Consider the following 10,762-nt stretch of genomic DNA (forward strand, 5'->3'; position numbering starts at 1 on the left):
ATTTCCTTTTAATTTAGTAACAGATTCAATTTACGTTGCAGGTGTGGTGGAAAGAGCAGAAGGATCTCTGCTGAAAGAAGTTGCTAATGATCAGTTATATGGTTTGCTCAAACAGTTAATCCTGCTTCTTTCCATTCGACAAGAACCTTACTTTGTAATGCACATTCCCTCACATTCTTCTCTTCCAGGTTTCTTAGCAGAGGGAAATGCCATGGCTGATTTGTTAGCCATGCCAATCCAGCACACACTTCCTAATGTTACTGAACAAGCCAGAATGAGCCATGCTTTCTATCACCAAAATGCACCTGCTTTAGTAAGAATGTTTAACATCTCTCAGAATCAAGCAAAAGCAATTGTTCAATCATGTCCAGATTGCCAGAAATTAGCTATACCAGCAATAGCAACAGGAGTTAACCCTCGAGGCTGCAGATATGGCAAACGGACATCACTCAATATCAGTCATTTGCAAGGTTCAAACATATACATGTATCAATAGGTACCTTCTCAGGAGCAATTTTTGCTTCTGCACATCAAAGAGAAAAAAGTAAAGATGTGATTAAGCATTTCTTACAAGCATTTGCATCCCTAGGTATTCCTCAAGAAGTCAAAACTGACAACAGACCAGCCTACATTTCTAATAAATTGCAGGAGTTTTTCAAAACTTGGCGTATCAAACATACCACAGGTATTCCACATTCTTCCACGGCCAGTCTATTGTAGAAGGAGCACAAAGGTCATTGAAAATGATACTGGAAAGACAGAAGGGGGGGACAGAAGTGCTTTCCACAACAGAGAGGCTGAATAAAGCTGTATATGCTTTTAACTTCTTAAATAATTCTTTTATGGAGCAGGTACCATCAATTTTCAGACATTTCAGCAATACCAGTCAGGCAAAGCTCAAGGAAAGACCACCAGTCTTCATCAAGGATCCAGAAACAGGACAGATTTTGGGACCCCATCCTCTTGTAACTTGGGGCCGGGGGTTTGCATGCATTTCTACAAACACAGGTCTTCGATGGATCCCTGCAAAGAATGTCAAGCCACAGGTGCAGCCGATCCGAGAGCAGCAGACAGCACCAGAAGAAGAATGCACAAACAACTGAGCCACGGATAGAAGCAAAGACTGTTTTTTAAGTTTGCATTAGTTAAAATTGTTTACAAGAAAGTTTTGCACTGAAAAGGTTCTGTAGTTATTGTTGAGATTAAAAAGTTGTTAAACCTACCTCTATGTAAAAGTTATATATAGCCAGAAACTTGAAGCCTACCCGGAGAAACACTTCACCAAAGTTAAGATAGAAGATTGGCAACAAAATTTAAAAAGTATTGGCATTCTAATCTATACTCCTTTCTCCTCTTTCCCTCTACATGTATAGTAAAGAGTGAGTTGAAGGAGTGTAGGAGAATGCCACCTAATGACAGAGTGGCAAACTAGCCTTTGTCCCCCAAAAAAGGAAAGAAACCCAGAAGTTTCTCCCAACAATCAGGTGAAAAGCCACCTTATAGGACCCCAGAGACTTCACTAAAACCTTGGGGTCACCTAATTGGATAGAAGCCAAAAAGTCCCGCCTGGGCCATAAGGTAGAAAAGGAGAGAACAAAAGAACCACGAGGCTTTTGTGAATGTGTTTTCTAGAAGGAACAGACCTCTGTACCTGGCTCGGATTTTCTGTTTATTATTTTGCCTTTTATCAAACCTTTTTGTTTCAAACACTGCAGCAGAAGCCATCCTGCTCATTCTTCACTTCCAAAGGTAATAGCTAAGCTATCCTTGGGTGTATTAGGTTCCCTTTTAATAGCTCATAAAACCCTGGCCCGACAAAACAGAACCTAATACCCCACACCTCGGGGCTCTGGGCCTGTGCTACAGGCTCACCTGCCCCTCCCTACCGAGAATCAGTGGAGGAATATCCAGAGGAGACTGGGTTGTTCCTCGACGTGACAGACCATAAGATAAGGCAGACAGGAGCAGGGCTCACGCAGGGCTGAGCAGGGAGTAGTGCCCTCGTGGCTCTGGGCCTGTTCTGCCAGTTCCCCCACACTCTGCTTTCTCCAGCAGAGAGAGAGAGGACAAACACCTGGAGGAGTCTGTTGAATTCCTGGCTGACAAGTGCCATGTCTGACATGAAGCAGGAGGGCCCTGGTGCCAGGGAGCCAGGTGATGGCAAAGCAGGCCTGGCACAGCCTGGCCCAGGGGCTCTTGTGGCAGGCAGTGTGGGGCCCAGAGCAGAGGCAGGGGGAGGCAGGAGCTGCTCAGCCATGCCGGGGCTGGGAGCCTCCCTCCTCCCCATGTGGGGCCCAGCTGGGCCAGGGGGCAGCTCCTGGGAGAGCCGTGCCCGCAATGGCCCCTGCTCTGCAAGGCCTCCAGCCCTGCCCCTCAGGCAGGCAGGCAGGCAGGCAGGCAGGGACAGAGCAGCCCTCGGGGCCGATGCTGCTGCAGGCTAAGAGCCCCGCAGAGGTGCTCATGCCCGCTGCCACTGGCTCTGTCCCCTGCAGCATGCATGCTGTGTCGCCTTGTGGAGGCTGAGCCCTGTGCTTCCCCAGGCCCTGGCAACTGCTCCTGTGCCGCTCCGGCCCTGCCCAGGGCACCCACGGGTGCTGCTCTGGCCTCACAGCTGCCAGAACCAGCTGGGGCTGTGTCAGCTTTGCTGCTCTGGGCACAGCTCTGGGGCAAAGCACCCGCCTGTCCCTGGGTTGGGGGCAGTGCCCAGGCTGGCCTTGGCAGAGCCCATCCGCCCCTGGAGGGCTGGGGGCACCGCTCTGCTCTGGCCCGGCCCGGGCCTGGGCCACTCTTGACATTCCTGCTTGCCCTTACAGCCACCAGGCCTGAGCCCGAGCTCAATGGCCCCAGCCTGGCCAGTCAGAACTGGAGCCTCCCTGATGTCCCCAGGCCTCGAGAGCCTCAGCCCCAGCTCCAAAACACTGCCTAACAGGGACTGTCAACACGTTCTCTTGTTAGACCATTGAAAGGATTTTGAAAGTCCCATTGCTTGGCAACTCCTTCAAGGAACAAACATGACCCGCTTCCAATCAGTAAAAGGTTTATTGGTTTGCTTGCACTTTCTATTTGGTATCCTTATGCTTCCTTCGGCGTTCCAGAATATAATGAAAATCTAACAAAGTCTTCGGAGAAGTTTCCTATTCCACTATTAAGAGAAGTCTCTAAATTCTCTCTATCTCTTAAATACATTCCTTACAGATAGTTAAGGTGCTGCTCCTGTAAAATACAGAGATGCCGTGCTTTACATTACTGGACAATACAACAGGGCGTTATACACAGCGGTAGACTACAAAGCTTTTGTTTCCTGGTCAATAAAAAGTTTCAAGCTCTTCTTGAGGTCCCAAATTAATTTGGCATGCACATTCATACCTGCATTCCCTCCCCATGCTCAGCTTTCGCCTAGAGCTACCAGGGAACAGACATTCCATACTCACCTCTAGCAATAATCTAAGTCTGTCTTCCTAACCCTCTTTCTCTTCACTGAGCTCTAGTAATCTACAAAATAACTTTGGCTCCTGTGCACAAAACAAACAACCAATTAATAGGGTTAAACACTTCTGATTGTGCTGCTGCTTCTAACAATCATGAACAGGGCAGTAAGAAAGTCAGAAATCAATTCTCCTCATCCTTCCTGTTCTCCTGCCCCCCACCACACGTTGGCTCCAACAGAAATGTTCCCTGCTGCAGCCTGGTGTACTAAGAACAATGAAAGGCAGCAGCAGTTCTCCTCAACATGCTGCAATCTAAATTGCAGAGAAATAGCAGCCGTTCCCTTAGAAGCTCAGCACCAGGACCCTGCATCTTCCCCAGCATTGAGGCCTGCTGAGGACTGAGCTCTCCGTTTCAACACACCCTGTAAATCAGACAGGCGGGGAGATTGCAGGCCAGTAACTGCATGAACACAGCAGTACCTTGCATCAGAGTTACCTAATCAGTCTCAAGAAAGGCACAGCCTTTGAGCCTGTCTTAAGACTATATATTCTACAAAATATAACAAGCAATTGTTCTGGAGGCCTGTGCAGGTTTTGGGGACTGTGTGTTTTCCCTTTTGTTGTTGTTTGCTTTGTTTCTAAACACCAAATTCACTGGATTCAGAAGAGAAAGCCCCAGATTCATGAGGACAAAGAACCACAGGCACATACAAGCCAAACTCAACATTCCTGATGGTAACACCCGAAAGAAAGGCAGGAAAAAGTTCAAGATGCTACACATACCTGAAGGGATCCAAACTGTCTAGGTAACCTGTCAAGTGACTAAGTTTTTGATAAGCTCTAAAAGTCCAGGTTCCTATTAGCCAAATATCTGAAAGAAAAGTAAGCCAGAAATCTGCTTGACCTCTATTTTACCAGGACGTGCTCATGGGATTCCACCACTATTTTGGCCACAAGTAAGGGTGGCAAATTTTGCTAGAAAACATTCATAACTAGTCCAGGAAAGGTTCAGAAGGGAAAGAAATCCAAAAGGGGATGAAGAAATTCCGTCCTACCTCTTAGGCGTTCATCATCGTCGGAGAAGCAAACTCTAGCACTTTCTGTGTGTGGTAAAGAAAGAAACCTAGACAAGTACAAAGGGATTTTAGCATCCTAAATTGTACTATCAAATTCCATGCGCATGACTTGAAACTGTAGTGCTTCAGAGAAATTGTATACATTGAAAAACTTTATTCCCTAGTACCCAAATAGAGCTTTTGATTTTACAAAAGCCACTTTGAAAGAGAAAACTGACTGTGTCTTTGGCTTTTGGCCAAACTCCATTTGGAGTTGGTCAAACCCAAATGACCCGGAAAATTTCTTGTGCTCTACTTCTCTTTTTCCACATTCAACTTCACAGCAAACGGCCTGCTGGGCGTTTTGACTCTGTGCAGCACAAATGGTTTTCCAAGATGGCTTTCAGGGGCGTGCAATGTCAGTTTCCCACTTGCTGAGTGCTGCTGTTAATATTGCCACAGCATCCAGCTACTACCGCCAAGGAGACAACAAAGAGCAATGGAACTTGCATTTCTCAGTCCTTTTCAATTTCTGACATCTGGGGCTCCTCTTCACCCTCAGAACTGCAGTCTTGGACACGTCGATCCTCTTGCCACGTGACTTGTACCGGTTTTGTTGTTCCAAGTACGTAAGGCTCTGCGATAACAGCAGCAATAGAGAAAAAAAGCCAAAACCAGATTATTCCTCTGCTGGGCAGGAAAGATTCCTCCTTTCAAGAGAAATACACTGGAAAAGACAGATTTCAGAAGGACAGAATCGTCTCCTGCCAGATTTTCTGAGCTGTATCTGTGCTTCAGGATTTTCCACTTAGTTCTAGGCATCCCTTATGTATTTTTCAACATTTATCATTGCATTCAGAAGACACTGAATACCTTCTGAATTCAGTACAAGTGTGGAGGGCTTCTTGCTTTGTGCTGTTGCATTGTGTTTTTTAGGATTTTGGGTAAGTTCACAACATTTCTTTCTCTCCTGCACGACTGGGAATTGATTTAATGTTGTTTCATCTTCATTTCATATGGCCTCATTTTATCTAAGATTAGGACACCCCAATATTCATGTGCCATTCAGTTTCCTTTTTCTAAAGGTCCAAGAATAGAATTCAGTAACAAACAGAATGCTCATGGACCTTGGGTTCAGTTCCAGGATTTTGTTTTTCCCTCTACATTAACACACATTTCCTTTAAAATCTTGTCAGGTTCTATGAAACTTGATATGACTGGTATGTTACCTTTTTCCCTCTTTGAGGAATTCAGGGCATGACAACAAGCTTTTCCACCATTTTGCAAAGTACCCAATGCCTTCTCAAAGCATGCCTTCCCGAATTCCTGAAACACAAGCATCAGGTACCTCTCATGAATCTGCCTCAGCCTCGGCAAGCTGAAATGAAGATCAAAATGCTGCTGCCTAATTCCTGACTTCTGCTGCTGAAAATCCCCTGGATCCTGACCTTCTTTACACCCTACTGCTCTGCAGTGCCTGCCAGAAGCTCTTCCTTAGCAATGGCACTGTTCGAAGGGTTCTGCTCTTACCTTCTTTGATGCCCAACTGCTCTGTGTCTCCAAAGAAGGAAAACTTGAAAGCACTCCACTCCTGAGCTGCGTCCTTCTCAGTCAAAGGTCCCAAATGGTCATCTGGGCCAGAGTCCTGTGCGTCCTCTTTGTCCCAGGGTATTTCCACACTCTTTACTGCTTTGTTCTTTGAAGGTCCAATCAAGTCTTTCAAATCAGCAGCAACATTGGAATTGTTTTCTTCAGACACTTGAGACAGTGTCTCACTCTCTTCTTTCTTCTTCCTTTTGGCTTTCCTGAAGGGAGATTGCTCAAGGATAGCAACACAGCACACGTCCTTTCCAAAGACAGCTTCCTCAGGAGCCACCTTGCTCTGAACGTCTCCCTAACCGGACCCAAGCCCATTAAGGAGTGGTTCACTTTCAAGGCTAAGCAGTGGGGAAACATCTGAGGCTGGAGTCTAAAGGCAGGAGCAAGAGTCCTTTTCCATTAGCCACATCCTTAAGGGACTTGTCACTGAATACAGGGTTACACAGAAATCAAGGTATTTAGCACAGACCTCTTTCCTGCCGGTAGAAATGTCAAGAGCTAACAGGGTTTTCTCACAGACCTGCAAATCTCAGGGGCCCTGTGCTGACCGTTCTCACCTTCACTTCCGGCAGCGAACCCATGGACTAGAAAGAAAAGATGGCGCTACGTGCTGCTGTTGGAGGTGCCACTTGAGGCCCGACGTCGCTGGCGGGAGCGGCTGCTCCTGCGGGACGTCCCCGACGGTGTCCCCCTGCGCCTTGGACTCTCAGCATGCGCTGCTGTCCTCCTGCTGCTGTCCTGGCCACTCCTGGACTGCACAGGTGGATCCGAGGCGCGGCGCTGCAGGCGGGACCGGCTGCGTCTGGGGGACGTCCCTGACCATGTCTCCCCCGGCCTGGGCCCCTCAGCCCTCAGCCCTGTCCTGCTGCTGCTGCTGTCACGCCGACTCCTGGACCGGACACGTTGACTCTGGGCCCAACCCTGCTGCCGGGAGCGGCGGTGTCTGGGAGATGTCCTTGGAGGTGTCTCCCTTTGCCTGGGTCTCTCAGCCCTCACTCCTGTCCTGCTGCTGCTGTCACGCCTGGACCGGACAGGTGGACTCTGGGCCCAACTCTGCTGCCGGGAGCGGCTGTGCCTGGGGGATGTCTGTGGAGGTGTCTCCCTTTGCCTGGGCCCCTCAGCCCTCGGCCCTGTCCTGCTGCTGCTGCTGTCACGCCGACTCCTGGACCGGACACGTGGACTCTGGGCCCGACCTTGCTGCCGGGAGCGGCTGTGTCTGGGGGATGTCTGTGGAGGTGTCTCCCTTTGCCTGGGTCTCTTAGCCCTCGGCCCTCTCCTGCTGCTCCTGTCACAGCGACTCCTCGATCGGACGGGCTGATTTGGGTCCTGACCTTGCGGGCCAGAGCTGTTTCGCCTGCGGTCAGGCCCAGCACGTCTGGAATGGAGCCTGTCCTCAGGGTCCGGGGAGCTGCTGTATGTTGGCCTTGATCTGCTGGGGCTGCTGGTGTCCAGCGAGGAAGATGGCAGTGACTGCTGTGATGCTGGCTGTTGCTGGCTGTTTTGGCTGCTGGTCTCTGGAGATGGAGACGGAGGAGCCAGCCCCGATGGCACCGGCGTGCCGGAGCTGGGCCTGATGTCCTGGGATTCTGAGGAGCCATGAGCAGATTCCTGTCCTGACTGTCTGGCCAGGCTGGGGCCACTGAGCTCTGGCTCATCCCTGGAGGCTGTAAGGGCAAGCAGGAATGTCAAAGGCCCCCCAGGCCCAAGGCAGGCCAGGCCAGAGCAGTACCCCCATGCCTTCAGGAGCACACGGGCTCTGCCAAGGCCAGCCTGGGCACTGCCCCCAGCCCAGGGACACCGGGGGCTTTGACTCATACACGTTCCGAGACCAGCACAGCTGTCACAGTCCCATCTGTATATCTTGTTTCTCAGGCCAGAGCAGCGCCTGTGGGTGCCCTCAGCAGCACAGGAGGAGCACAGGAGCAGTTGCCAGGGCCTGGGGAGGCAAAGAGACTTATGGCACTGAGGACAAAGTGTCCCAGCACGTGGTTGTCTGGCCAAGCTCTTGCAAGTTCTTGCCTCTTTCAGCCCTTGCTGAGATATGGTTTCCCTTTCAGAGCCCCAGGTGCAGCTCCCCAACTTACCCCTCTTGTTCTGCCTCCTCCCTGCCTCCAGGGTAAAGGCATTCCCTGGCATTGCACATGCTGTGCCTCTCTCCGAGATCAGCAAAGGCATCGTTGTCCTCCCATGTTGGCTCTCTGATGCAGAAAGGAAAACCTGATGAGTTTCTGCTGCCCTCCCCTCATGGAGCTCCAGGGTGTCCCTGCTTTTCCTCCAGCGCTTTTCCAAGTTGTGCGTGAAGCTGAAGCCCAGAGTCATGGGACAGGGCAGGGCCAGGACTGCTGAGGCAGGGCCTGGAACAGCACAGCACGTGCACCCTCCTGTCTTTTGTGCCAGGCAGAAGGACACCAACCTGAAGGGGACTCTGATCCCCAAGATGAGCATTTCGGCAACGAAACCCACATCATCTCTGCACAGGGGGCAGTGGAGGCACGCAAAACCAGCGCGCATGGCCTGTCCCTGCAGGGCAAACACATGCAGTGTGAGCCAGGCCCGGGTGCTGCTGAGCACCTGCTGTGCCCCAGGACTGAGGGGAGGGATCCGACCTGGATGCAGTCCCTGTGGAACCAGGCTCTTTTACACGTTGGGCACACCATGGTTTCAAAGGTCTTTCTATCCTCCACAGGCTCCATGCAGATGGAGCAATCGGTGCCCGGCTCTGGAGTCGCCTGCACCTCCTGCTCTGGACGGTGCTCGGGGCGGTAGGAGCTGGGGGAAAAATAGATGAGCACAGTGAGAATTGCTGGATCCCTGGCCAGTGGTGGCCAGAAGCGGAGAGGAGGTACCTGTATGGAGGAATGTACTGATTGACACAGCCGCCCTCCTTGGCACAGGGCAGGTGGAACCATCTCTCGCAGTCCTCCTTGCAGCACGTGATGGTTGCCCCGCTCTGGCCACAGACGCAGCAGCGCTGGAAAGAGCCAAGCAGCCCCATCAGCAGCAGCCTCGGGGCCTCCCCTGGCAGCCCCGCGGCTCCGGGCAGGGCGCAGGATGCGGCCACTGCTGGGTCCCAGCCCACAGAGCCGCCTGGGGGAGGAGGGAGGAGGCTCCTGTGCCAGAGCCTCTGTGCCAGAGCTGCTGGGAGCCAGACTTTGTCCCAGAGCTGGCTGTTGGGCCAGCCTTCCTTTGGTGCAGCCTGGGCTAAGCTCTGGCAAACCTCGCCTGGCACAAATCTCCCTGCTCTTGTCAGGCTCTCACCTTCTGTGCCGCCCGCCACACTGCAATTTGGATATCTCGAGGCAGAAAGCCCATGAGTCCAACACGATGCTCCTCTTGGCGAAAAAGCAGAGTGGCGAAAAACTGCAGCAAAAGGGAGGAGCTGATGAGGAGAGAGTGGCAGGAACTGCCCATTGCAATGGCGGAGGGAGCACCCGCAGCCACGCACCAGGCAAAAGACGTGGGCACAGAGCCCGCCCTTCTCCACTTTGTCACCGCAGGTGTCCGGGTCAGCCTCCACACGGCGACACAGCATGCATGCTGCAGGGGACAGAGCCAGTGGCAGCGGGCATGAGCACCTCTGCAGCAGCATCGGCCCCGAGGGCTGCTCTGTCCCTGCCTGCCTGCCTGCCTGCCTGAGGGGCAGGGCTGGAGGCCGTGCAGAGCAGGGGCCATTGCGGGCACGGCTCTCCCAGGAGCTGCCCCCTGGCCCAGCTGGGCCCCACACGGGGAGGAGGGAGGCTCCCAGCCCCGGCATGGCTGAGCAGCTCCTGCCTCCCCCTGCCTCTGCTCTGGGCCCCACACTGCCTGCCACAAGAGCCCCTGGGCCAGGCTGTGCCAGGCCTGCTTTGCCCTCACCTGGCTGCCTGGCACCAGGGCCCTCCTGCTTCCTGTTGCCCATGGCAGCTGTCAGCTGTGAGTTGCTGACAAGGAATACCATGGTCTGCTCCAGGTGTTGTTCCTCTCTCTCTGCTGGAGAAAGCAGAGTGTGGGGGAGTTGACAGAACAGGCCCAGAGCCACGAGGGCACTACTCCCTGCTCAGCCCTGCGTGAGCCCTGCTCCTGTCCGCCTTCTCCTCCCGTCGGTCGCGTCCAGGAACAACCCAGTCTCCTCTGGATGTTCCTCCGCTGATTCTGGGAAAGGAGAGGCAGGTGAGCCTGCAGCACAGGCTCAGAGCCTCGAGGTGTGGGGCCCCTGTGGTTCCTGGGCAGCCACGTCCATGCCCTACCTTCTCCTGCCGTTGTCAGGTCGCACTGACACACAGCCTGAGTGCAGCCTTCCCTTTTGGGGCCGTGCTCACACAGGTCATAATGGCCACTCTGACATCAGCATCGTGCACCCATAATTGGGGCAGCCATGGCCTCAGGTCCCTGGCAACCACTTGTGGCAGCCCCCTTGGGAACCGAGGCTCTGAGATGGCTCCGAGCCTTTGGTCAGCAGGGAACCAGGGCAGGGACTCCTGCAGCAAGTGCAGGGTCAAATGCCAGGCCCTGGGGCAGCCATCGAGGGTGGGACTGTAGGCAGGAAGCTGCTGTTCAGGCACTGCCACTGCAGGACTCTGGCCCTGGCCATGGAAAATCTCTGCTCCTGCCCCTGGCAGTCGGTTGCCCAGAGAGCTGGTGCAGAGTCTCCTGCACTGCAGAGATTCAAACCCTCCTCTAGGTGATCCAACTTTTTCCTGC

General features: G+C 52.8%; 1 protein-coding gene and 2 long non-coding RNA genes across 4 annotated transcripts; all 3 read right to left on the reverse strand.

Moving 5' to 3' along the window:
* Positions 1–3,020: 3,020 nt before the first annotated feature.
* LOC135307784 (uncharacterized) lies at positions 3,021–6,735 on the reverse strand. Of its 2 annotated transcripts, XR_010368433.1 has the most exons (4): positions 6,014–6,735; positions 5,713–5,809; positions 4,994–5,120; positions 3,021–4,551 (listed from the first exon to the last, which is right to left on the reverse strand). It is a non-coding gene; the product is annotated as an uncharacterized LOC135307784 (long non-coding RNA). The 2 variants fall into 2 exon arrangements; XR_010368432.1 differs by having other exon boundaries at positions 3,021–5,120; positions 6,014–6,733.
* Positions 6,736–7,232: 497 nt separating this feature from the next.
* LOC135308366 (PHD finger protein 7-like) lies at positions 7,233–9,394 on the reverse strand. Its single transcript, XM_064433306.1, is given in 9 exon segments — positions 7,233–7,279; positions 7,375–7,746; positions 7,900–8,018; positions 8,167–8,280; positions 8,496–8,630; positions 8,632–8,661; positions 8,663–8,851; positions 8,929–9,053; positions 9,341–9,394. Coding segments are annotated over 9 exon segments (1,185 nt in total).
* A 161-nt stretch (positions 9,395–9,555) lies between these two features.
* On the reverse strand, positions 9,556–10,325 carry LOC135307346 (uncharacterized). The gene is made up of 3 exons (XR_010368049.1): positions 10,309–10,325; positions 9,938–10,213; positions 9,556–9,619 (listed from the first exon to the last, which is right to left on the reverse strand). It is a non-coding gene; the product is annotated as an uncharacterized LOC135307346 (long non-coding RNA).
* Between the last annotated feature and the right edge of the window lie 437 nt (positions 10,326–10,762).

The sequence above is a fragment of the Passer domesticus genome, chromosome 9 (assembly GCF_036417665.1).
Source record: "Passer domesticus isolate bPasDom1 chromosome 9, bPasDom1.hap1, whole genome shotgun sequence".
NCBI lineage: Eukaryota > Metazoa > Chordata > Aves > Passeriformes > Passeridae > Passer > Passer domesticus.